Genomic DNA, 25,918 nt, shown 5'->3' with positions numbered 1-25,918 from the left:
TTGGGAATGCTGTGGGGAAGTGAATAGGGGCCATACCCAGGGGTGCCACCATCTTATCAGAACCACAGATGTTCTTCTGTTGCTGACTCAGTAGCACCCACTCCTCCTGAAGCAAGTACACCGTGATGTCGTCAAACGTCACAGGAGCCTGGAAGGAAAAATGACGCCAGGTAAGCACCAACTTCCTCCTGGGTCTTCCACGGCTGTGTTCACAATAACCTGAGGGCACCCCTACTCTGGGAACAGATCAGACTGGGGGAGAGGGCACCATCAGTCTACACACAGGACCGCACCTCATCGCTCTCCCTCACTGCATGCAAGTCACAGAGGGAACGAGACCGCTTCTTCTAGGAAGGGCCACACCCTGGAACCAAAGTGCTGTAACAAAGGCTGACTCTGGACTCACAATTCTCTCCCTGCACGCTCCTCACCTGCTGTCCTACGGGACCCATTACTTCTCAGCCAGTGCGTCAGAAACAACCAACAGTGCTTCTTTTTGCAAAATCTTGAACGTGGTAAACATCCACTTAGGAAGATGTATCTGATTTCTGGAAATACTCAAATGTCACTGAGAACTATGTCTGTGAATGTGTCAATGATCAAGATGGGCAATGCTTTAAAGCTGAGAACTATATTCCATCGGGCTTGTAAAGGAGCTCAGTTCTGCCAGAAAGGGGCAAGGAAATTCAGAAAATGTTTCAAGGAGTTCTGGATTAAGATGGCAGGTTCAACAAGTACACTGAATTTTGCTTTCTCCTTTTGAATTTAAGACACCCTCCTCCCATGAAAAAATCTCCAAACGAAACACCCACTAGGATGGACAACACAACAAGGGGACAATAGCAATATAATTTTGCTAACTGAAAAGCAGATGAAAAAGTAATAACTGAGCAGATCCAAGAAAACTGAATCCTCCCCCAACAGTAGACAAACTGAGCAACAACCCAAGTTACACCAATAAATCCTCTAGAGACTCAGGCCCTGGCCACCCCAGGAACCACTGGCCTGGGAGTGAAGGCAGCGAGGCTAAAACAACAAGAGCTGGAGGAAAACTGTTCGCCAGCAAATGCCAGATCCCTTACACAGGCTCCAAGATGGCAAGACTCTCCCTCCCACATGCTCAGAGCTTCCAGTTAGAATTCTGGCTTTCCGTTGTTTAGAGTCAGCAAACAACTGGACTACCAAGACATCAAGAAAAAGCTCTTACACATCTGACAGAGACCAAAACAGATGGGGGTGGGGGACAGGGGGAGGGGGAAGTCAGGAAATGGATGTGAGGCAGGGAGGAAAACAATCTTTAAAAAACAAAAGTATCATCAATAGCCCCAGAGAAGTAAGATATTGCAGCCATGAACCAAGCAGTTATAAAAGAAATAGTCAGAAAACACTCAGAATCTGTTGCTGGTCATCCTTTTAAATTTTGTACCACCAACATTTACCAGCTAGTCGAAGAAATAATATTAAAAAATAAAATTTTCAACAACAACAAAAAAACCCTGCCCCAAAGAAAAACACTTTGGGAAATCACATCCTTGGGCTATCAGCCCTTCCAAAGTGAGAACACTGAAGGGGACTATTTGGTAAGTCCAAATAGTCCAATGGCTATTTCCATTTATAGCAAGTTATAGTACATTTTTTAAAATTTGCCTGTCATTTTATATTCCAATTTTAAGTACGTGAAATATCTAACTTCAACAAAGAAGTTTCTTGAGAAAAACAGTATACGTAAATCTTACCAGTCATTATTGATTTGTATATTTAAAAATAATTTGAGCATTTTTCTTGTAAATCAATATTTACTGCAGAAAATTTAGACAGAAAGCCAAAAAACAAACAAAAAAAAAGTTCTTTAAGATCACCCACAATCTCCCTAGTGAAAAAGAATTATATTGACATTTGATATGCAACTTTCCAGTCTTCTGTCTATGAATATGTATGAATGAACAGTTTTAAAAACAACAATGGAATTGTACTGCCAATGTGTATGTTTTAAATAACTATTTTCTCTCAGAGTGTCTTCCAAAGCAAAATGTGATTATAATTCCAAAAAACTGCTGCAAGCATGCTATAGGATGGGTTCCACTAAAAGGCAATCAGACAGGAACCAGGTACACACAGGATATAGCCTAAGGACAGCCAATGTGGGGTAGAGGGGTAGAAAACCCTCACGATCATACTGAAGGAAGATCCCAGGAGGACTACTGCACACCAGGGCGACAGGGCAAGCTGTTCCGATCAGGACAGGTCAGAGTGTGTGACCCACGGCAAGCAGGGCTCCCTGTTCATTCCCACCCACCCCGCCTTCCTGAGGGACCAGGTGGGCATAATGAAAGCCAACGGACCCATCACTCTGTGAGTGCCACAAGGATGAAGAACACGGCCAGGGCTGAATGTTTAGATACTAAAGAAGTAACTTCCCAACAAGAATGATAATTACACTAACCCTGGTACCTCTCTTTTAACTAATATTATAGCAAGAGCCTTCTGATGAATGCAATGCAAAACACACACACACACACACACACACACACATCTGCTTGAACATGAGGAATTTCTCATTGACATAGACAGCAAGGAATATCCCTGGATGTTCTATTGTTGTGCTTCTTACTGTCTATAAGGTAGAGCTCTGAGTTCTGAGCCCAGCACCAAGTTCCACCTAAGCCTGACTCCCCTTCCTCAGTTCTAGACACTTCCCCACCTGGAACCTCTACTACAGTCAGGTAAGTATAACTGTAATCACAACATGTATTATACCTTTCTTTCCTCCACACACCCAGTCTTTAGATTCCCCGATTCAGCCCACTTCCACCAACCCACTCAAGTTCCTACTCACAGTCCATCTCTCTTTCAAGGGATTTCCTGTCCACCAAGCGAAGCACTTTTGCGTCCCCTGAGCAGGAAGCCTTCATATCCCTTATGATGCCTGGTGCTCAGGAAGCCTACACTGACTGTCTCATTTTAAAACCATCTTTACCATCACCACCCTTCTTCCCATCACCACCACAGGATTTCATAGGCATTTAATTCATTTGTTCACTGAACACACATTTTATTTGTTTCTGTGTGCCTGGAGATCCTAAGATAAAAAGACACTATATTTGTTAAGGAGAATAAAACCCCTTGGGAGGTGACAGACAACTGTGATGTAAGTACAATAACAAAACTGGGTCCAGAGGCAAATGAGAAGGGAATAATCACTTCTATGGGAAGGGGAGGAGGTTTGCTGGGGGTCAGTGACTAGGAACCAGAGATGTTGTTGAGGCAATAAACACATACACAATAAATACTCCTATTTGGCAGCACCAACAAGTCTCCCAGAGAACACAGAACGCAGTGTTCGTCACACCACCCACACATATAGCAGAAAGGCCCTTGTAGAGATGCTATTTTGAGTCATTCATTCAAAAAATACTGAGAACCTATTACATGCCATACACTGCTCCACTTTTCTAGCTGGGAATATAGCAGAGAGTGAGCCAGCAAACATGTAAGTAAATAAATGAATGTGAGAATGTTATACAGTGATAAGGGTTGGGAAGAAAATGAAACAGGATAACGGGATAGAGTGATAGGGAAGTCTTTGGCCTCTATCCATTATTCTGCCAATGACAAGCAATACACCCTATACCCAATCCTATAGGCCAAGACTGCCTTTATTTAATAAACATCACAAAATAGCATCAAAGGATGATTCTAATAATAGATCAATAATACCTCACGTGAAATCCCAGTCTTCCAGCTTTGAGCCAAAAGAGTGATATCAAAAATGGAACTTTCTCTGGTGGCCCAGAAGGTAAACAATCTGCCTGCAATGCAGGAGACCCCAGTTCGATTCCTGGATTGGGAAGATCCCCTAGAGAAGGGAATGGCTAGTCAGAATGCATGGACAAAGGAGACGAGTAGGCTACAGTCCATGGGGCTGCAAAGAGTCAGAAACAACTGAGTGACTCTTTCACTTTTAGAATAGCACAACTATTCCACCCAGGCCTCAGTTATCATCACTCATCTGCAATGCATCTTACACTTCTAGTTTGTTCTGCAATCACTTTATCTTTGGATAACATTCTTATTCCCTAGGCTAAAAAAACTGATACACCTGGAAAAGGTGTCCTTTTGAGACACCCTGCAGTCAAGATTAGAATCAAGAATGAAATTTCCAGTCCCCATGGTTTTCAATTAGTGGTTGGGTTTGAAAATGTCTTCCCTCATAGCTCAGTTGGTAAAGAATCCAAGGCAGGAGACCCCGGTTCAATTCCTGGGTCAGGAAGATCCACCAGGGAAGAGATAAGCTACCCACTCCAGTATTCTTGGGCTTCCCTTGTGGCTCAGGTGGTAAAGAATCTGCCTGCAATGTGGGAGACCTGTGTTCGATCCCTAGGTTGGGAAGATCCCCTGGAAAAGGGAAAGGCTACCCACTCCAGTATTCTAGCCTGGAGAATTCCATGGACTGTATAGTCCATTGGGTTGCAAAGAGTTGGACATGCCTGAGCGACTTTCACTTTCCTGAAAAGGACAGAAAATTTCTCTTCCACTTCCCAAAATATTTGTATTTCTCTCTACTCATACTAAAGACTAAGAAAGTGCCCTTTCCAGTGCCCTTTTAAGGCTGACGCAGTGCCTTAAGAGGCTAAGGCAGGAGGGTAAAGAAAGTCTCCATAAAACCCAGAGAAGAGATTTTTAGAACTCCTCTCTGAATCCTGTCTGGAGTCACAACTGAACCGGAAGATTTTAAGTCTTAGCACTTACTAGTATGTGTATAGTTAATACAAAAGTCATTAAACTTGACCTTCAAAAAATAAATAAACTTACTGCGATAATTAAAAAAAAATAAATAAAGACTAAGAAAGTCTACAAATGAATGGAATTGCTTGAAATCAACCTCAAATCACTAATTTCAATTTACAATACCAATTATTTATAACCCTTCTTCTCCACTACATTTTGCTTCCCCCTGTCCAAAATCAGGTTCAGTCTAAAGTAAACCTCGTATATTACCTGAGGGCAAGGGCCATTTCCTTTACTTTTTTGGTATTCCCTAAAGCAGGATCTGGGGGCTTCCCAGGTGGTGAAGTGAAGCTTCTCAGTTGTGTCTCACTCTTTACAACCCTATGAACTGTAGCCTGCCATGCTCCTCCATCCATGTGGTTTTTCCAGGCAAGAATACTGGAGTGGGTTGCCATTTCCTTCTCCAGGGGATCTTCCCGACCCACGAATCGAACCCAGATCTCCCACACTGCTGGCAGACTTTTTACCATCTGAGCTACCAGGGAAGCCCTCCCAGGTGGCGCTAGTGGTAAAGAACCCATATGCCAATGCAGAAGCCATGAGACAAGGGTTCAATCCCAGGGGCTGGAAGATCCCCTGGAGGAGGGCATGGCAATCCACTCAAGTATTCTTGTCTGGAGAATCCCATTGACAGAGGAGCCTGGTGGGCTACAGCCCTTAGGGTTTCAAAGAGTCGGACACAACTCAAGTGACTTAGCATGAAATAGCAAAGCAGGGGTCCCCCAATCTCCAGGATCTAATGCCGAATGATCTGAGGTGGAGCTATGTAAAAATAATACTTTTAAGTACAAAATAAATATAATGCGCTTGAAAAATCCTGAAACCATCTCCTACATCTGTCACCACCCTCTCCCCAACATTATTGCCCTCTGGTCCATGGAAAACCTGTCCTAAAGATAACCAGTCCCTGGTGCCAAAAACACTGGGGGCCACTGCCCTCAAGTGCTTAGCCTGAGGCTGGCAGGCAGTTCACCCTCAATCTTTCTCTGGTTAGGTTGTTGGGCTTTATTGTCCTGGACTGTTTATAGGTTGTTTCATCTGGAAAATGCACTGTGGAGAGTAATGAGTAAGGAAGAGATGCTTAAGCAAGGAGTAACTTCTTTTATAAAATTCAGTCTTTCCCAGTCTTCCCAGGAAAAAGTACAGCATCAAAATACCCTCCTGATCCTTTCTTTCTCTCTTTTGTCTGTGGGACCACCCTTCCAGGCTTGTCTATTTTACTGAGGTGAAAATTGCAGGAGAGTTCCTGGAGGAAAGTGGTCATTTCGTATTTATTCTGTACTTCCAGAATCTCCATCAACTTAAATCCCTGACCACAAAAAAAAAAAAAAAGAAAAAAAACCCTGACCACACACACAAAAAAAAAAGAGCAATTCTGTAAAAGAAGAGATTCAATCCGCATTCGAAAACGTTTGCTGAAGACATTCCTCTTTGGCCAGAGAAGAAACAATCCTCAAGAACTAGCATCAAAGAATATCCAGAAAGATCTTAGTCCCCAAAGTCTGCCATGGTCTCCAAGTCAAGAGCATGGGACTACCCCGGTCTTTGCTGACAGACTCTGAGCTCTTAGCAATCCTACCAACTCACTTAACTCTATCTTCAAGCACTCTTCCCCACCATTTCCAACTCACGGCTTCTTGCCCAAAGCCTGAAGAAAAGTTTATGGGATATGCTTCTCAGAAATACTCAGATACTCCACGAAGTAGATAAGCTAGACACAGAAATCGGCAAGAAGTACGCCAGATGCCAGGTCTTTTTCTTCTCAGCCCCTTCTTGGGAAGAGGCATCTAGGCAGGGCCAAGCCCTCACCCTGCCCACCCCTGGCTCCCAGCAGTGGTGTCTTATCCAGCCTCAAAGCCTTAAAACACCACAGGCCTCTAAACGCCAACGGTGGGGGAAACGGGAAGCCCTTTCGCATCACTCCACTGAGCGGGTCACCCACCCAGCACCAACCGGGCGACCATTCGGCAGAGCGCGGCTGAGGCAGCGGCGGAGGGAGGGAGCGGAAGGCTGCGCGGGACTCGCCCGGAGAGCGAACGAAGAGGCGGGCGAGCGGGCGAGTCCTTCCCTGCAAGGCTGGCTCATCTGCGCGGACTCCGCCTGTAGCGCCCGCCTCGCCGGAGCCCAGACCTGGGACTGACGGGAGGGGAGTGGCGACCCCCGGGCCCTTCCAGGCCTACCTTCCCCGACTCCCTGGGCTCCATGGCCCCGCTTTCGGTGGCCCGTGCCGCCCCCGCCACTGCCGCCAGGCCGCCCCCTCCCCCCGCGGCCTGGCTTGAGGAGGCCGCCGCCACCGCCGCGACCACCTGAGGGAACCCGGATTCCCGGAGGGAAGGGCGCCCGAGAAGCAGGGAGCGCGGCCCGGAACCGGCAGTCCCTCCTCAGAGTGGGCGGTGGCGCTCGCGGCTCCGGGAGAGGCGCACGGCCGGTACTCGCGTCGCACCGGGCGAACCGCTTTACGGCAGCCGCCCAGTCCGGGGCATCATGGGAAGCTCAATCCAGGCTCAGTAAGCGGCTCCTAAAGCCGCTTGTTGGCTTGGGGAATGCGGGGTCTCGGTTGGACAGAGCGGTTCGCTTTCTGTCCTCCCCATTCTCCAAGGACCGATAGTAAGGGCAAAGTGCTCTGATTGGGCTATAAGATTGCTTGTTCTTGCGTCTGTTCCCTCCCATTTTTGCCAATAACTGTAGTTGCATAGGACTCTCCTGTCGGGGTGGTCTGAGGATCATAAAGGGACAGAGGGTAAATACAGAATCACTGGGTATTGGAGCAGAAGTGTCCAGCCTGACTCCCTCCCTCTCCACCCTCTCCTGGAAGCAGAGCTGGAGACCAGGGTTTGGTCCTGGAAAGTGACCCCAGAGAGCAGACCTTGGGACTTGGGAGGGTTAAGCAGGGAAGACGAAAAGGATGGATGCATTTTCAAGGTCACTGCTGTGGGTATTGGGGGCTTCATTCCACTTCTAAGAATTATACAGAATGCCCCTCCCCATAATAGTCCATTGAACAATGGGGGGAGAGGAGTTCAGCGTTCACCCACTGCTCCCATCCCCAGAAGTTGAGAGTTGCTCCAAGAGACGGTAACTGCACTTCGTCCTCACACTTGTACTTCTATCTGTGCTTGTATGGAGGCCAAGCGGACACTCTCTGTGGTCAGAAAGCCCTGGGGCAGAAAGCAAAAGAAGCTTGAAAAGAAGCTATGTAATGGCAAATCAACAAATGAACAAGAATTCTCAGCATCATTAGTCATTTGTTGAGTCACTAAATTGTGTTCAGCTCTTTGCGACCCCGTAGACTGCAGCACACCAGGCTTCCCTGTCCATAACTATCTCCTGAAGTTTGCTCAGATTCGTGGACACTGAGTCAGTGACGTTATCTAACCATTTCATTAGTCGTTAAGGAAATACAAATTAAAATTGCAATGGGACACAACTTCATACCTACCGAATAGGTAATTAAAAAAATAAGAAAGACAGATAACAACAAGTGTTGGAGAGGATGTAGAGAAATGAGCCCTGGTACATTTCAGGGCAGAAGTGGGGATGGTGTAGGGGCAGGGGAGGAAAATGTAAAATGGTGCAACCACTTTGGGAAACATGGTAGGTCATATGGTAAGTTTAACCTCTTAAGTTTGAAAGTTTCTTAAGAGGTTAAACTTACCATATGACCTAGAAATTTCCGCTGTTAGGCATATATCCAAGAGAAATGAAAACATGACCACACAAAGACTTGTATAGGAATGTTTACAGCAGCTTTAAATGTTTATAGCATGAGTTGGAGCAAGCTCCAGGAGTTGGTGATGGACAGGGAAGCCTGGCGTGCTATATTGCATGGGGTCACAAAGAGTCGGACACAACTGAACGACTAGTCTGAACTGAACTGATAGCAACTTTATTCATAGTAGACCAAAAACAAGAAAGTACTCAACTGTCCATCAACTGATGAGTGTGTTGATAAAATATGGCATATCCACACAATGGATTACTATTCAGCAACAAAAGGAAACAGGCTGTTGACACATGCTATAATATGGAAATGTGAAAGGAAAATAAAAATGGAGTTGGTATTGCCAAGAGAGCTCTTGAAAATGGAGCTGAGAGGCCATTAAGGACATGTGACTTATTCATTTCTGAGCCTGGGTGGAATCTGATCTTTTGACCTGATGAAGTCATCCAGGATACCTGCCAGAAACTCAAGATACTAACCAGATCCTTACCCTAAAATATGATCATCTGTTTACTTCTTGGATCCACAGACAAAGCAATGTTGCATGCTATGTTAGTTAACAATAATTGTTGCTGCCCTCAAGCCATCAACAACTGTAGCCACAGCCCCATAGTGTACCCTGAGGGGATGGAGGAAAACAGGGTACTGAATAGTTAAGATGCATACATAAGGATAATTTCAATGAACCCAGACTCTTGCATCTTCCCATACATAGAAAAACACTATAATCATTAACTGGAGATATCAGTATTTTGTGATTAGCAATAATCGATTGATGTTCAACTACATTTGTTTTCCTCAGAAAAATCTATATATTCGAATTCCTCCACTGCCTCTTGGAACAGTTCCTCAGAGCTGTCTGAGAGGCTGTCTCCCAAAACATAGTCCTCAGTAAGGGCTCCAAATAAAACAGGCAATTTTTAGGTGGTGTGTTTTTCTTCAATTGACAGGCCTTCTTTAAAACGACTCCTGATTCTTAGTGTTAGTAGTGGGCTCAATCATGTCTGACTCTTTTTCAACCCCACCTGTAGCCCACCAGACTCCTCTGTCCATGGAATTTTCCAACTAAGAATACTGGAGTGGGTTGCCACTTCTAACTGCAGGGGCTCTTCCTGACCTAGGGGTTGAACCCTCATCTCTTTCGTCTCCTGCATTTGCAGGTGGATTCTTCACTAGCGCCACCTGATTCCTTATCGACAACTATTTTCTGACTCACATCAGATTCAATCCACTCTCTCCAGGCAACTTTAAACAACCTCGTGACTCTGTTTTTATTAGCCCCCGAGTCTTTCTCTTCCCCAGAACACTCCTTCAGGGTTACCCGTATCCATGTCTCCTGAATTGTAATTCTTAAGTTTCCCAATAAATTTATTTGCAACCTCCTGCATTATTTATTTTGGTTGACAGATGAATCTCAAAATCATCATGCTAATACAAAGGAGTCAGACATTTATATGAGGTGTCCAGAACAGGCACATCTCAGTTCAGTTCAGTCGCTCAGTCGTGTCCAACTGTTTGCAACCCCATGGACTGCAGCAGGCCAGGCTTCTCTGTGCATCACCAACTCCTGGAGCCTGCTCAAACTCATGTCCATCGAGTCAGTGGTGCCATTCAACGCTCTCATCCTGTTGGCCCCTTCTCCTTCCACCTTCAATCTTTCCCAGCATCAGGATCTTTCCCCATGAGTCAGTTCTTCGCATCAGGTGACCAAAGTATTGGAACTTCAGCTTCAGCATCAGTCCTTCCAATGAATATTCAGGACTGATTTCCTTTAGGATGGACTGGTTTGATTTTCTTGCAGTCCAAGGGACTCTCAAGAGTCTTCTCCAACACCAAATTTCAAAAGCACCAATTCTTCGGCGCTTAGCTTTCTTTATAGTCCAACTCTCACAGCCATACACAACTACTGGAAAAACCATAGCTTTGACTAGACAGACCCAAAGGCACATCTACTAAGGTGTAAAACAATTTAGTGATTGATTACCTGGGCCTGGAGGTGGGAAGAATGTATGGTAAATTGGCTTGAAATGATGCAAATATTCTAAAACTAGCCTGTGGTGATGTATGTGTGTGTTTTCTATAAAAGTCAACTTTTATAAAACTTTGTGTGTTTTCCATAAGTCATCAAAGTGTAACTCAAAATGGAGTGAATTTCATAGGATCTAAATTATATCTCAATAAAACTTTTCAGAAGGAGGAGGAGAAGCAGACCTCAGCATGAGATGAATGTATCTTGCATGGCAATGCCTGCCAGAGCTGCAGCTGCCATCAGATGGTGTGAGGGATGGGACCTGGGGCCCTAGAGATGTCTTGTATCAGAGATCTTAAGACTTTACATCCAAACTTTAAAGATGAGGAATCTGAGGCTCAGATATGGGAAGTGACTTGCCCAAGTTCACTAGCATGAGCAGAGGTTTCCCAGGTGACAGTCCTTGTGCAGGTCCAGGCCAGGGCTCAGAACCCACCCTCCCATCCCCACACCCCCCAGCCCACCTCCCCTCCCCTCTGAATCCTGGGATGCAGACTCTGTACACGGGCTTGCTGCCAATATCACTTTATTTGGAATATGTTAGAACTAGAGCAGGGATGTGGGGGCGGGGGGCGGGCATGAGAGGAGGGGTCATGACAGCCAGGGCAGGCTTCATCCGGCGGAGCCGTCAGCGCTCTGAGAAATCACCTCCTGGAGGACAAATAAGAGGGAGATGCGCTATCAAAACAGGCAGGGTGATCCGCCGGGAAGGGATGGGGCTGGAGAGAGGGAGGGTGCTGAGCAAACTGGCAGGAGAGGAAGGGACAGCCGCCAGGAGGAAGACCGCAGTCACTGCGAGCTTCTGCCCTGCGCTCCACCCAGGCGGCGTCAGCACCCTTCCATCTCTTTCTCACCCGCCACACTGTGTGGTGGCTTAGGGTTAACGTGTACCAGGTGTTTATAGAGAACCTGGCACTTCGCGTACAGCCTCTCACCAAGTCCTCCCAACAAGCCTGTGTGGATCGTCACCCGGGTGTAAAGATGAGGTCATGGAAGCTCAGCAAGGAAGGAAATGGATGAGCTGGGATTCGAACCTGTATGCCTGACCCCGAACACCTGGGTTTAAGTGTGGTTGGAGAACAAACCAACAAGAATGCTAAGAAGGAACATGCAGCAGAGCAGAGGGACTCGGAGGAGGAAATTCCCGCGCGGGGCCATCGGGTAACGCGCCCGGCCTGGCCCGCTCCTGGCCTCAGGTGATCCCCAACCCCGACCTCAGTCCCGGCCCCGCCCCCGACCTGCCCCCGCCCACCCGAGCCCCGCCCCTCCGGGAGCCCCGCCCACACCCACCCTGGCAGGCGCTGCACTGGCAGCTGTGAATGACTGGCAGCACCACCAGCTCTGTGCGGCCGCCCGGGCAGCGCAGGTTCAGGATGCGCACCGGGTTCTCAGGGTCTAGGCGGTAGCTACAGCAGTCACACTGACTCTGCAGGTACGGCTCCTGGGCGAGAGGGAGCGGGTGGCTGAGCTGGGGAGGGGCAAAGAGGAGTTTGCCCAAGCCACCTGCCTTCCCTGGCCTTTCCTATCCAAGAAGAGCCGGGCGCAGGGAGAACCAGATCCCAAGATCTCAGCTCCCAGACCTCTTCGCCAAGTAGGGAAGCCAGGTGGGGGCGTGTCACCACCAAGCCCCCAGTTCTCCAAAAAGCCACCTCCTCCATTCCAGGCCCCCACGAATCTGAGTATCCAACAATCTGCAGGCTAAACGAGAGCTTTTTAACGCGCTCATCACTGCATCCTGGCAGCAGGGGGGAAAGACACGGGTCTACTTCTAAGTCTAGTTGAAGAGACAGTAGTAATTTTTGAACCTATAAATAATGAAGTCCTCAACTGCACAGTCCGATCCTAAGTACAAAGTGAGTTCTCACTCCAAAGCAGACACTCTTGCTTTATGATTATACAGTAACTCTGTGAGTCCTACTGGACATTTGATTTAATATTATGTGTAATTCTAACTTTATTCACACAATACCAAGTTAGAGATCTACAAAAGAAAAAAATCTCCCTCTGATTCTATCCCACTGTCACTTACTTTTTCCTCCCCAGGAAAAAAATGTACTAACTGTCCTCTCCTCACTCTGTGTTCTAAAAAACAATCCAAAAGTGATTTGAGAGGCATTTCCAGAAGGTTCCAGGAGTGCCCAGGGAAGCAGGAGAGTGGCAAGGGTTTAGGGCCAGATGGGAAAGCACCTTTGTCTTCCAGGAATAGGTGACTGTGGCCAGGTGGGCTGAGGCAGGGCCAGGAGCCGAGTGAGGCTCCACTCTGGCCAGACGTTGGCCAGGTGGGAGCCACAGCTCTCCAGGCTCAGGGCTGGGGGAGTCAGTGTGATACAGGGCTCCTGAGGATATAGGCACCAGGAGGGTGGGCGCAGAGCGGAGCTCTGTCTCAATCTTCTGGGCAACGTCCAGGACAAGACCACCGTAAATAACATCTGCCCTTCAGCCTTCGCTCACTGTATCACAGGTTAACTCAGCTCCTCCCTGACTTTCTCTGTTGTCCTGGCTGGCCTGTCTTGAGGGGCACAGTGGGCTGAGAAGCAGGCGCCAGGAGCTGTGCGGGGCCACAGTAGGGAGGAGCGGGACAAAACCCCCAGGAGGGGCAGGAGGCAGGCAGCTGGCTCCGGAGCCCAAGCCCCACGGAGGTCGCCGGGCCACCTGGCTCTGATCAGCTGTAGGCCTGCAAGACGACTCTGCCGCTCATGTTCCCTGGGCTCTGCCTGGGTGCTAGGCTCACAGCCTCAGGCCCTGGGGGTCTGCTGATTGAGCTGCCTCCCCTGAACCGGCAGGCCCCCCGCCCCATGCTCACCTCAGGCAGGACGTTGGTGCTGGATGGGCAGTGTCCGCTGCAGTAGCTCACTTCCACCTGCTCCAGGTAACAGGCACCCTTGGTGAGGTTGCGAAGCTCCGTGAGGTGCCGGCAGGAGACGGGCTGTTCCTCTAGGGGAGGGGCAGGACAGGGAGCGGACTGTGATGAGGGGACTCCACGAGGCAACACAGCGTGGACCCGAGCAGGGCATGTTGGGTGGGGGTGGCCAGGTATTGGGACACAGTACCAGGGGGTCTTCACTCTGCTAATCTGTGTGGTGGGCAGGACAAGGAAAGGCGGCCTCCCCAGGGTGCGGGGTGGGGGTGGGAGAAGGGCCCAGAGCAGGCAGAAGGTGCCTCCTGTCCCCGTGTACCTGGAGCCTCCTGGCGGCAAGTGGGACAGCAGTTCCCGGGCTCCTGCACGGCCACCTCGCCCTGCAGAGGGAGGGGGGCCCCCCCAGTCCGCTCAGGAGGAAGGCCCAGCGCCCCACACTGCCTGCTTGAGGCCCCGAGACCACCCTTCGGGGAGGGACCCAGGAAGGAGCCCGGGGCCGCGGGGCTCAGGTGGGTACCTGGGCACAGGTGAGCGGGGGGCAGTGTTGGGTGCAGATACTCTCCCCGCTGACACAGCGGCAGCTCTCACAGGCCTCCTGCCACTCAGATCCCGGCTGGGGAGAGGGGGGGAGAACCTGCTCTCCACGCCCCCCTCCCTACCACAGACTTTTCTGTTACCCCATCCCCCCACCCCGAGCCCACCGGGGCCCCCGGCCAGAGCAGTGGACTGAGACTAGTGTCGGCAGCAAGGGTTTCGGGAGGGAGGTGGGTCCCTGGGGGTCAGAGACGGTCCAAGCGTGCCAGCCACTGGCCAAGCTGCCCGCTGCTGCGGGTCCGGGTGCAGGGGCATGAGCCAGGGACAAACCAGTGGTCCAGAGCCCTGGGCCAGGAAGGGCGGGGGCACTGAGGGCCATGGTGGCTCACCGGGTGAGGGCGCCCATGGCGCCAGCACTCGCAGAGGTCCGCAGGCACGCAGGGGCCCTCCTGGCTGCGGAAGTGCCCACGCTGGCACACACAGCCCGGGACCTGCCTCCCACTGCAGTTGCCCCGGGTCTCTGTGGCGTTGGGTTCCCGGCACGTCTGCTCGCAGGGCCCCAGCTCCCCGGGGGCTGCCTGCTGCCACATTTCTCCGGGGGGGCACTCTGCCAGGGAAGACCACCCATCCCACCACTCAGGTCAGCCCTGGGTCCAGCCTCCACTCCCCCCTTCCCACACTGGGCACCCCGGGTCCCTCCCCACTCCTCAGCACCGCCCACTTGGCTCCAGCAGCCTCCAGACATCTGGGTCTCCAAACCCACCTCTCTGCTCCTATCCACCCTCCCATATAGTAGTGGGGCCCAGCTTGGTGGCTGGGGGTAGCACAGGCCCCTCTCCCCTCGTTAGGGCAGCCTGGCCTTGCCTTTGGAGGGACCAGCAGAGGCCTGGGCAGCCCGCATCTCACCCTGACAGTCAGCGAGGGAGCAGTTGAAGGCTCCACCTTGACAGACGCTGGGAAGACAAATGCTCTCTTCAGATGCCCACCATGCCCTCCTCCCCATCCCCATTCTCAGCACCCCACCCCCCATGCCCTCCCCACCCACACTCCCGGCCCTCACCAGTGGGTGCAGTTCTGGGTGAGCAGAGTCCCTGGGGGCAGCTCGCGGGCCTGCTCCTGAAGAGTCAAGGTGAGGCCCCAGGGCAGAGAGAGCTGGCTGCAGGGGCACTCGGCAGGGGGCACACACGTGCCATTGTGCAGCAGCTGAGGCGGGGCAGGCTCAGGTTACACGCAACCACCACTCCTGCCCCCTCACCAGCCTGGTTCCCTCACTGGAGAGTCAGGGCACAGCGCCCGAGCCCACCTGCCCTCCGGGGCAGTCACAGCCAAGCCGGCAGGGTTCCTGCACGCAGGGGGTGCCAGGCTGCAGATGCGCACAGAGGCGTGGGCACGAGACAGCGCAGGCACTGAGCACCTGGCCGGGTGGGCACTCTGGGGGTGGGGGGGAAGCAGAGAGTGAGGCAGAGTCCCGGGGGGGTCCTCGGGACAGGCCCCGCCCTGGGCACTCACCAGGGCAGGGCTGCAGGTTACAGTCCTGCCGTTGCTCTGTGTCCTGGGCCTGGCACGGTGGCCCCCCGGGGCCCTCCTTGCAGCTCCGACGTCGCTCCGTGGTGCCCCCACCACAGGGAGCAGAGCAACTGCTCCAGGCTGACCAGGGCCCGAGGGCTGGGCACTTGTGGGAGGGGCACGCCAGGGACCCGTTGACACAGGTGCTGGGGGCAGAGGTGTGCAGAAAGGACTCAGAGCCCTGAGAGTCAGGGTGAACAGCCTTAGCTCCCCAACAATGCCCCATAACCCTGAGCTGGCCCGAGCCTCCCACCCAAAGCTCCCCGTCCCCCTGTGTGGCCACCGGTGGGCAGTCGTACCAGTTTCTGCAGTCCAGCTGCACCACCTCGGCTGGGGCCAGCACCCAGGAAGCATTGGGGCTGGGGAGGCCGCAGCGGCAAGAAGACACAGGCACACAGCGCCCGTCCTGTACCAGCTGGCCGGGGGGACAGCGGCAGCCTGGGAGAGGGGGTGGGGGGACAAGCAGGATGTGGCAGGCGCACGCGGGGAGCCCTCTCTTAGCCAGAGGGATTCCAGGGCCTGGGGCAGCCTTGGCGTGCCCTTCCTCCTGCCCCTCCCACAGGATCGGGCCTCTCTAGGCTGCCCCATGCGTGGAGACCCCCCCCCCCCAGGGACCTCTGAGGCTGCCCCAGAACACCCCCAGGACACAGCCCATCTTGACCAAGGCTCACTCAGGCAGGACCCCCAGCTGGTCACCAAAAGTGACCCAGGGGTCCACTCTGCTGCCCTGTAACTCATGACCCAGCCGTCTGCCTGCCTCAGGTCACAAGCTCTCGGACAGCAGGAGGCAGTGGGCTTCCCCAGAATTCCCGGGCCAGGCAGTGGGCATGGCCTGGCCACCTGGGCGGCAGGGTCCCTGCAGACACTCCACGCGGTCCCAGAGGTCGGCACAGCTCCTCGGGCACTGGTTGGCACAGTCAGGGGTGGGCACGGTATCCCGGGCCTCACAGCTCTCTCCTGCGGACCAGAAGATCAGAGCCCGACCTGGGGTGCTCTCGAGTCCCCAGCCTTCCACGGGCACCTCCAGGGACTGAGGCAGCAGAACCCCCCACACACCCCAGGGGCCACATCCTCGGCCCCTCCTTCAATGCTGGAGCCATTACCTGGGCAAGGCCCCATGTTACAGCTCTCAGTCTGAGCCCACGGCCCCCGGCAGCCTCCTCCAGGGGGGCTCCCGGCCTCTCTCCAGCGCAGCCGAAATCCCCCGCTGCAGGGCACCTGGCAGGGGCTCCAGGCCCCCCAGGGACCCCACTGACATAAGTCTGGGGAGAGAAAATGGGAGTCAGTGCCCAGGCCCACCCCTCTCCGCCTGCCTCCCTCTGCAGCCCTGAGCCCCCTATCTCCTCTTCCAGCTGCTGCTGCCCCCTCCCAACCTCAAATCCAGCAGACCCTGGAAACTAGCAGGAGGGTGAGCCAGCCAGCTAAGGGCCGCCGCGAACAGACAGGAATAGCGGAGCCCACCGCTACTCGGCCAGGCCTCGCCCCTCCCCAGACCCTGTCCCTACCCAGTCCCCCGGCCAGGCCCCGCCCCCTCCCAGACCCCGCCTCTTCTCAGCCTACTCGGCCGGCCCCGCCCCTTTCCCGGCCCCCGCCCCCTCTCCATCACCTTGGCAGGCTTCAGTGTCTGGGCAGAGGCGCTGCTGGCTGAGTGGCACAGTGCAGAGGTCTGGGTCCCCAGCCCACGGCCTCCCCGTCTCAGGGTCCAAACAGAGGCGGTGGCGGTGCTGCTCCGAAGCCAGCGTGGGGGCCGAGGTGGGGGACAGGCCAGCTGGGTGCTGGAGCCTGCGTTCCTCTAGGGCAGTCCTGGAGGCAGGGGCCAGCAGGCCGAGGGGCAGGCAGGGCCCACAGGGTGACCACTCAGACCAGCCGCTCAGAGGCAGAAGACCTAGGAAGGGCGGCTTGTGAGCATCCTTCCCAGGGACCCTCCCCCAGACCCAGAGACCACAGTGGATCGGGAACAAGGGGCTCGTGCTGTGACCAGAATGTTCTAGAAACAGAAGAACCGGAGTAAGGGGACCAGCCATCCTGGTTTGTCTGGGACTGTCCCAGTCCTAGAATTGAAAGTTTCAAGTCCTGGAAACCCACCCCCACCCAAGTCCTGGGCAGAAATCCAGCCCCCTACCCAAGTCCTAGAAAAAGAGGGAGAGCTGGTCTCCTCTGTCCAGTTACCTTGACAGCCTTGGCTGGTGCACTGTAGCTCCCCGCGCTGGCATTCACTGTGGGAGGGGGTGGTCAGGGTGGGCTTCAGGAGGCAGGACCCAGCCCAGAATGGTGGGTTGGTGGGTGGGGGGCTCATGTAGGGGTAACCTGGGCTTTGGCCTCATTTGGAGCAGGGGGAAGCTGGGACCTTGGGCTTTGCTTGGCCTTCTCTGTGGGGGTCAAGCCGCCCTGCAGAACCCCTCTTCCTCCCTGGTCCCAGGCCTCTGGTGCCACCTCCCTCACCCCCAACACTCACCACTCTTTGCAGCCCAGCTGCAGGCGGTCCCCGGGGGCCAGGGTCACCCCAGCTCCTTCTCCTGAGACTTGCTGGCAGTTACACTGTTCTGGAGGTACGCAGCCTCCAGCCTGCTCCAGCAGCCCCTGTGCAGAAGGGGACAGCGGACAGGGCTGTGTGGCAGTCATCTTGTCGTCACCCTAATGCCCACCCATGCCCAGCCCCCAGCAGGTGCCACACATGCTATTGAGTCAATGGTGCGGGCGAAGAGCCGCCTGGCAGAATGTGAAGTGCTGTCCAGACAAGAGGTTTGGAGAGGAGGGGAGAAGGTGCGGGAGAGTGGACAAGGGACCCCTCCTCCTGGGGCATCTCCCCTGGCTCCACCCTTCACCTCGGGGCAGTAGCAGCCAGGCTGGCAGGGCGGCAGGTCCTGGCAGAGCTGAGGGCTCAGGTATGTGGCACAAAGTCCAGTGCAGGGGGAGCCGCAGGCCTGGAACTCGAAGGGAGGCATGCAGCTGTCCTCTGCAGGGAGAGGCAGGCAGGCTGGTGGGGGGTGCAGCCCAGAGACACCCCCTGTCCCCCCAAACCCAGAGGGCACAGTGCATGGTCCCATCACCTCCCCTTGAGGTCACTCAGTAAGAGTGCAAGATACTGCCCCCCTGCTGTAGATAAGAAAAGACCAGTGTTGCCCCATCCATGCCCACTCAGTCCCTGTAGGCACCTCCAGGGATGGGTGAGGACTGTTTGGACCCAGGAGAGCCAGCAAGCTGCAGGGGGTTCAGGCCCTGGCAGGTAGCTCCAGGGATTGGCAGGTGTGATGCAGAGGGGTGGAGACGGAAGGCAGCTGGAGTAGGATGTGGGTAAAGACCCACCATGCCTGGGGCAGCTACCAGTGGACACAAAGCCGCAGCTGGGGGCTTCCCTGGTAGCACAGTGGTAGAGAATCCACCCGCCTATGCAGGAGAAACGGGTTCGATCCCTGGTCTGGGAAGCTCCCACATGCCAAGGAGCAACTAAGCCTGTACACTACAACTACTGAGCCTGTGCTCTAGAGACCAAGAGCTCATGTGCTGCAACTACTGAAGCCCACACGCCCTAGAGCCTGTGCTCTGCAACCAGAGAAGCAATGAGAAAACCCAGCACCACAACTAGAGAGTAGCCCCTGCTCGCTGCAACTACAGAAAAGACACACACACACACACACACACACACACACACACAGCCACAGCTGGGCCTGTGGCTGCAAAGTGGGAAAACCACGGTGAAGGCTTGGGGGGCAGGGTGGGGGCAAGCACCCGAGGGTGGGGCAGGGAGCAGCTGGAGCAGGGTCCCAGCCAGGGGCAGGGTCCGTGCAGGCACGGGCAAGCCCTCTGAGGACCTGGGCACCCTAGGATCACTCTAAGAGGAGCTGGCAATGCCCATCGGGGACCCCGGGGGGCCCCTGCCAGGGTTCAGATCCCTGGCTCCTTGCTCCGGGGGCCTCACCAGAGCAGTTGCCGATGAGGCAAGGCCGAAAGTGGCCGTCCAGTCGAGTGCAAGGGGCGCCCGCCCCGGCCCCACCGGGCGCAGGTCTCTGGTGTCGGTAGCGCTGCTGGACCAGCACCTGGCATGAGCAGCGTGTCCAGCCGCTCCAGCTGCTCCACAGACACTCCTCTAGGGACCAAGTGGGGCCAGGGCTCAGCCAGCAACCTCTCCGGGCTCCCCAGCCTCTCTCCCACCAACCCTCCCCTCTCATGCCAGCCCTGGCCAACACCCTGAACAGGCAAAGGGCAAAAGGAAGCCAAGAATTCCTAAAGATCCCCGCTGACGGGCTTCCCTGCCACCCAGCAGTGAGGGTCACATCCCACAGGGATGATGGTGAGAAGAGGGAGAATACTGAAAAAAGTCTGGAGAAGAGGTGCGTGCATGCTTGGTCACTCAGTCGTGTCCGATTCTTTGTGACCCCACAGACTGTAGCCCACCAGGCTCCTCTGTCCATGGGATTCTCCAGGCAAGGACACTGGAATGGGGTGCCATGCCCTCCTCCAGGGGCTCTTCCCAACCCAGGGACTGAACCCAGATTCCCTGTGGCTCCTGCACTGGCAGGCGGATTCTTTAACACTGAGCCACCTGGGAATCCCTTGGGAGGAGACAGACAGACGTATGTTTTGGGGAGATAATCTGGAAGTTGGTTATGATAATAAACATTCCCTGGATCTTGCGCAGGTCGGAGACAGAGAAGGGGGCTTTGCTTCTGATGCACACTCACCCAGGCAGGGCCCTGCGTAGCAGGCCTGGGTGCCCAGGCGTGGGGAGGTACCGTTGCAGGTGGGGTCGGCCTCGGCCAGCGGGCAGGGGCAGGACGAAGAGCGGGAGGCCAGGCCCGGGCCGCAGCTGCGGGAGCAGGGCCCCCAGGGGCCCCAGGAGCAGGCGTCCGGCAGTGTCGGGCAAGGCTGCTGCCCGCAGCGCTGGCTCTGGGCGTCGGGGCCCAGGCAGGGGGAGCCCCCGAGGGGAGGGGCCGAGGCCACGCAGACCCGGGTGCGGACCTGGTTTCCGCCTCCGCAGGAGACAGAGCAGTCAGACCAGGGGGACCAAGGTGTCCAGGCCTCGGGCCCTGCGGGAGGCAGCAGGGAGGTTAGAGAAATCAGAGGAGCAAAGGGGCAGAGGGTTGGACGGGACCTTCAGCACACAGGGGCTGACAGTTGGAAATACGTGGCGGGAGGGAAATGCAGACAGAACTGATAGACGGAGGGCGAGGTGGGAGGCTAGTAGGGTGGCGGGAGTTTGGGAATGAACCCCCTAGACCTGCGCACTCGGCGTCTTCGCATATGATGCCCTCCGGGGTGCAGGAGCTGAGGGAGGAGCCCAGACTCAGGGACGCTGCTGCCCAACAGGATGGCACCCTCCCCTGCCCACCCCTGCCCTGCCCCAGGGCTTACCACTGCTGGCATTCGTCCTGCTGCCAGCTGTCCCCCAGGGAGCGGGGGCGGATGCCCTGCAGGCACAGGGGTGGGCACGGGGGCTGAGGGCAGGGCTGGCTCTGGGACTGCTCCTCCCGACACTCTGGGGCCCACGAGTCCGACGTGGAAGACCTGGGTGGGGCCCCAGGGTGGAGAAGGTGAGAGATGGTCCCAGGCCCTTTCTCATGCCTCCTGCCGCCCCTGGGGAAGCCCAATGCAGGTGTGGAGGTGGCTAAGGAAAGGCAAGGATGGCTAGGGACCAAAGCCAAGGCCAGGTCACGGGGTGAGCACAAAGTCACCGGCGGGGACAGGATCCAGAAACCCTGGCAGTCCGAGAGACTACGTCTAGGCCGCGGGAGGCCCCGGTGGGCCGAGGTGACACAGGCCTGGCATTGCCCCGTACCGGAAGCGGCTCTGCTGCCCTGCAGGCCCACACGAGCGGCTGCAGGGACTCCAGGCTGACCAGAGGCTCCAGGCACAGTGGGTGGGAGGCGGGCAGGGCTGGGTCGTGCAGGAGAGCTGCCCTGCCCGGCACGTGCAGTTGTTACAGGCCTCCTGGTGCTGGCTTCCCGGGGCCCAGCTGTGGCCCTGGGCATCCGTGCACTCGCAGTGCCCGAGGGGCACGCAGCCGCCGTCCTGCTCCAGGGACCCTGCGGGGAGGTGGCCCTCCAGAGCTGAGGATGCCCGCGCCCCAGGGCCCCCCTCTGCCTTCCTGCTGAGCCGCCCTGCCGTGCCCGATGGGAGCGCCTACCCTCGGGACAGCGGCAGCCCTGCTGGCAGGCCTGGTCCTCCTCACACACGATCCCCTCCTGGAGGTCTGAGCAGCGGCGGGGGCAGCGGTTGGCACAGCTGACCACCTCCATGCCTGCAGGGCAGCCCTCCTCTGGGCGGATGGGAAGACCGGAGTCAAAAGGGCCCTGAGCCCTGGGACTCGGGAACCCTCCCCCTGCCCCATGGGGGCCACCCTGACCTCCGCGAAGCCGTATGACCCGTCCCTCCCCCAGGCTGGTGCCCAGGGAAACCTGGGGTCCTGCGGAGACCCTGGGGGTCCTGGGGACACTCTGAGTGACAGTCAGTTCCTCTCACTGTGAGTGCCCAGTGCCTAGCCTGCTCCTGATAAGTGTTTGCCGAGCTGGACTGAATGGGTGCATCTAAAAGCCAGCACTCTCACCTATGTGTCTCCTCTGTGTTCATCCAGAGAAGGATGGAAGGGATGGGGGGTCGTCAGTGTGGGGGGGTGACAACCTGGCTGGCTCAGTGCACCTGCCACGCACCAGGTATGTCAAGACTGTTACCCTCAAACCCCTTGAAACTCTTGACCGGGTAGTTCCAGGAACTGAAGCGGGGGGTCACAGCTGAGAGGATGAGTTCTAGTCCCGGGTGGGAGTGGGCAGTGAGTGGATCGGGCAGCTCAGCCCTGGCCACTGGGAGTCCTTGCCCAAAGCCCAGACCCCACCACCATCTGCCCTCGTGGGGCTTGGTTTTCTTCACTGGCCGACGAGGCAGCAGCCTGCCCACCCCCCAATCCACATCACACAGTGATGTGGGGGTGAAATTAGAGGAGAGGGGTGGGGAGCGCTTCACAGGGAGCAAGGGCAGGAGGGCTGGCGCCGCTCCGTACCACAGGGCGCAGGATTGCAGAGCCGTGCGTGGTGCCTCTCCCCAACACAGGGGGCACCCCCGTTCTTGGGTGGGGGGCTCGAGCAGCTGCGGCTCCTCAGGGACCGGCCCCCTCCGCAGCTCCGGTCACACCAGGACCAGGGGCTCCAGCGTGACCAGCCTCCGGGCACTGAATGGGGAAGAGAAGGGCCGCAGGAGGGGTCTAGCTCAGGCGGGGACACCCACGTGTCCCCCGAGCCCGGGGTGAGGTTCCACACTGGAGATGGAAGGGCCCGGGGTGGGGCGGAGCACTGATGCTAAGGAAGGGCAGTCCCGCCGGGCGCTCACCGCCCACCGCACCTGGGCAAGCTCGCAGGTTGCAGAAGCGGCGTTCCTGGTAGGCTGTAAGCACGTCGGGGCACCAGTGTCCGCCAGGCCCTGGGGGGTGGTAGGCCCGCAGGCGGCGCTGCTGGCCCACCCCACAGCTGCGGGAACACGGCTCCCACGGGGCCCAGGCAGTCCAGGAGCAGTTCCTGGCCATGCAGCCGGGGCCTGGGCACAGGGGCAGCTCTGCGGGCGGGACAGGACGACGCTGAGCTGCAGCCAGCCCCCTGACCCCCGCTTCCCTGCCCCAGCTCAAGTGCCGACTTTCTCGGCCGGGGCTGGCTATGCCCCATCCTGCCCCCCTTTCAGATCTGATCCTGACTGTTGTGTGGCTTTGGCAACGGGCCTCTGTTTCCCCTCTCTCGGGATAACAGTGGTGGAGAGGGGGGAGACAGTAGTCCCAGACTCCCAGGGTGGCTGAGGGATTTGGATGGGACCTTTTTGCGGGGGAGAGTGTTTGGTACCCACATGAGTGGGGATGGCTGGAAGGTGGCAGGGCTCCCCAACAGCTGTTGGGGTCCACAAAGAAGGCCCAGAGTTAGGTTGAGAACTCCCGATTGGCACAAGGAGTATTAGATGTGGGGCTTGGGGCTGGACGCTGGCTGGGGTTGGAATGATGCGTTAGAGGGCAGGCTCAGGATCCAGACCTGGGGCAGGGTCAGAGGTCAGGACCAGAAGGCGCACCTGTGCAGGACGGCAGGTTGCAGGGGCGCTCCTGGGAAGCGTCACCCCCAGTGCAGTTCGCCAGGCAGAGGCGACTGCGGCTGCGCCAAGCGGGGTGAGCCGGGTCTGTGCAGGTGCCGGAGCAGGGGGCCCAGGGGGACCACAGGCCCCAGCCACCTTGGGTGGGGAGAGGAGACCCCCGAGGAGTCAACCCTGGGCTCCTGGGTTCCCAGAAGCAGGGCTGGGGAGGGAGGGGCCTGGGACTTGCTCCCCAGAGGGAGGGGTGCAGGGAATCGGGGTGGGAGTCTGGAGAGCCTGATACCTGGAAGGCCTGTCGTTGGCTCCACCGTGGACCCTGCAGCCCCTGTGCCAAAGGAAACCTGCTCAGAAATGTTTCCCAGACAGAAAGTACATGAGGCCCAAGCCCCAGGGCCTGTGGTCAAGTTCCCCAAACCTGTTGCTGTCTGGTTCAGCCCAGACACCCCAGGACCCGAGCATAGCACTTGCTCACAGTAGCAAGGCCTCGCTCAGGCCACGCCCGATTCCTGGCATCCCTTCCTCCAACGCTCGTCAGAGTCCTCTCCATCCCTCAGACCCTCTCAGATGCCGCCTCCTCCAGGAAGCCCTCCTAGACTGTCCCCCTAGGAGAATTCTCAACCTCCCCCATTTTCACAAGCACATGCACTCTCCTACAAGGTCCCCCCACCACCATGCTGAAATGGGTTATCTGAGCCCCTGGACTCCAAGGTCAGGGTCCTCACACCCCCAGCCAACCCCCAACACACATTTGGCAAGAGTTCCAGAAATTTGGTTGAATGTGTCTGAACAGAAGAGAAACACTGAGCCAGACCCAGAGTGGGAACAGGGATGGACAGACAGGAAGGAACAAAGGGCCAGCCAGATGCCTCCCACCCCGCCCCCCTTCCCTCACCTGGGCACTCCGGGCTGGGGCAGTACTCGAGGTCCCAGCGCAGCCCGCGGCAGCCCTGGCCTCCGGGAGCGGGCGTGGGGCGCACACATTGGCGGCTGCGGGTGCGGGTGCCCAGCCCGCCACAGGAGCGGGAGCAGGGGCCCCACGGACCCCAGGGGCCGAAGCCACCAGCAGCCTTGGAGCAGTCCCCCACGGAGCAGGACAGCTTCCCATGCACGCAGGAGCTGGAGAGAGAGTGTGAGGATGAGGGGCCGGCAGTTCAGACCCCAGGAGAAAGGGGTGTGGGCAGACACGTCAGCCCCCAAGGGCTAGGAGACAGAGCCAGGGTGAGCCCGGGGTCAAGTGGCTGGGGCGGGTGGGGGAAGGGGTGCAGGGCCACCCAGGGCCCCCTGCCAACACATCCTCTCACCCTCTAACCCTCAAATTCCCCCCACCCCAAATCTCCTACACTCTCATCATCCCCCTCAAATTCCCCCCACCTCAAATCTCCCACACCCTCACCAGTTGTGGCAGCCTGTACGGAGGCTCTGACCCGAGCCCAACTCATCGCCAGGCCCAAGAGGCTGACCATCCTCTCCCAGAAGAGACAGGTGAGCCCCCGGGTCAGCACCAGTAGCTTTCAGCTGCTGCAGCCACAAAGCAGTGAGCACACAGGGGCACTCCTGGGGTGGGGGAGAAAGGGCAGAGACACGGGCTAGAGCCACCTGCCGCGGGCCAGTCCTCTGCCCCCACCCCCGCCCCCATGGACATCCTCAGAAGCGGGGTGGGGAGAAGGAGACGGGTGGGAAGGATGCTCCGGACAGCCCTGGGCCCTGAGACTGCACTTCCAATAGCAAGTGGGACTGTGTACCTGCGTCACGGGGCTGACCATGAGCCACGTAAGGCTATGGCTTGACCGGAGCTGGCCAGGCACCTTCCTGATCAGAGCACTTAGCCAGGCCACGGCAGGGTCAACAGAGGTCATTACAGGATGGGACACGCGAGAGGGGAGCGAGGGAGGCAGAAAGGGCCTGAGGCAGGAATGGGGACACCTGCGTTTGAGCCTAGCTCTGCTGGGAACTGTGCCTTCCCCTGCCCGGGGGCTCAGGGCCACCAACTCTAAGTCAGGACACTTAGAGGTCATCCAGAGGCCACGGGGACTGCAGAGGTGAGAGCTGAGGGGTGAGGGGAGGGCCCTGGGCTGCTGGCAGGGGGGTCCTAACCTGGACACAGGCCGAGCGGTGCAGGAAGGTGCCCTCGGGGCAGTGACAGCCCTCCTCGCAGCCAGCAGAGAAGCAGCCCACCAACCCGGTGACGTGGGCGCAGGAGAAGGGGCACCCCTCGCTGGGCTGGCATTCGCGGTACAGACGCCCGGCCGGGCAGCCTGCCTCTGAAGGGGACCCCCAAGTGAGTGCCCGTGCCACACCACCCTCGCAGCCTGCTGTGCCCACCTCCGCTCACCCCAGTGCCCATCCCCTCCAGGGTCCCTCCGGA

General features: G+C 56.4%; 2 protein-coding genes and 1 non-coding gene across 6 annotated transcripts in view; 1 reads left to right on the top strand and 2 right to left on the bottom strand.

Moving 5' to 3' along the window:
• The window catches only part of ZNF862 (zinc finger protein 862), a 33,809-nt gene extending 26,614 nt beyond the window's left edge, over window positions 1-7,195 (bottom strand). For all 4 annotated transcript variants that reach the window (XR_010663702.1, XR_010663703.1, XR_010663704.1 and 1 more), the window contains exons 1-2: window positions 6,969-7,195; window positions 37-148 (exon numbers count right to left, since the gene is read on the bottom strand). Coding sequence is in view for 1 of the 4 variants with exons in the window: in XM_065939369.1 (XP_065795441.1) it covers window positions 37-148; window positions 6,969-6,992 (136 nt within the window). In the remaining 3 variants the exon portion in view is untranslated. The remainder of the gene's footprint in view (window positions 1-36; window positions 149-6,968) is intronic.
• On the top strand, window positions 4,596-4,718 carry LOC136171300 (small nucleolar RNA SNORA26). Its single transcript, XR_010663840.1, has one exon. It is a non-coding gene; the product is annotated as a small nucleolar RNA SNORA26 (small nucleolar RNA).
• A 3,867-nt stretch (window positions 7,196-11,062) lies between the features above and the next one.
• The window catches only part of LOC136170378 (SCO-spondin-like), a 50,935-nt gene continuing 36,079 nt past the window's right edge, over window positions 11,063-25,918 (bottom strand). The window contains 30 exon segments of the mRNA XM_065938527.1: window positions 11,063-11,189; window positions 11,829-11,979; window positions 13,342-13,472; window positions 13,715-13,775; window positions 13,913-14,008; window positions 14,319-14,536; window positions 14,836-14,882; window positions 14,990-15,132; window positions 15,233-15,360; window positions 15,439-15,641; window positions 15,795-15,933; window positions 16,336-16,452; window positions 16,599-16,757; window positions 17,102-17,380; window positions 17,665-17,711; window positions 17,951-18,075; window positions 18,321-18,451; window positions 19,415-19,582; window positions 20,178-20,522; window positions 20,705-20,760; window positions 20,848-21,000; window positions 21,272-21,518; window positions 21,620-21,751; window positions 22,490-22,657; window positions 22,828-23,037; window positions 23,536-23,691; window positions 23,837-23,878; window positions 24,446-24,669; window positions 24,947-25,107; window positions 25,648-25,814. Of these exon segments, the coding sequence (XP_065794599.1) occupies window positions 11,167-11,189; window positions 11,829-11,979; window positions 13,342-13,472; window positions 13,715-13,775; window positions 13,913-14,008; window positions 14,319-14,536; window positions 14,836-14,882; window positions 14,990-15,132; window positions 15,233-15,360; window positions 15,439-15,641; window positions 15,795-15,933; window positions 16,336-16,452; window positions 16,599-16,757; window positions 17,102-17,380; window positions 17,665-17,711; window positions 17,951-18,075; window positions 18,321-18,451; window positions 19,415-19,582; window positions 20,178-20,522; window positions 20,705-20,760; window positions 20,848-21,000; window positions 21,272-21,518; window positions 21,620-21,751; window positions 22,490-22,657; window positions 22,828-23,037; window positions 23,536-23,691; window positions 23,837-23,878; window positions 24,446-24,669; window positions 24,947-25,107; window positions 25,648-25,814 (4,427 nt within the window). The 3' untranslated portion in view covers window positions 11,063-11,166.

The sequence above is a fragment of the Muntiacus reevesi genome, chromosome 6, assembly GCF_963930625.1.
Source record: "Muntiacus reevesi chromosome 6, mMunRee1.1, whole genome shotgun sequence".
Lineage (NCBI taxonomy): Eukaryota > Metazoa > Chordata > Mammalia > Artiodactyla > Cervidae > Muntiacus > Muntiacus reevesi.
The sequence above is the reverse complement of the archived record's forward strand: the minus strand, read 5'-3'. Positions and strand labels throughout refer to the sequence as shown.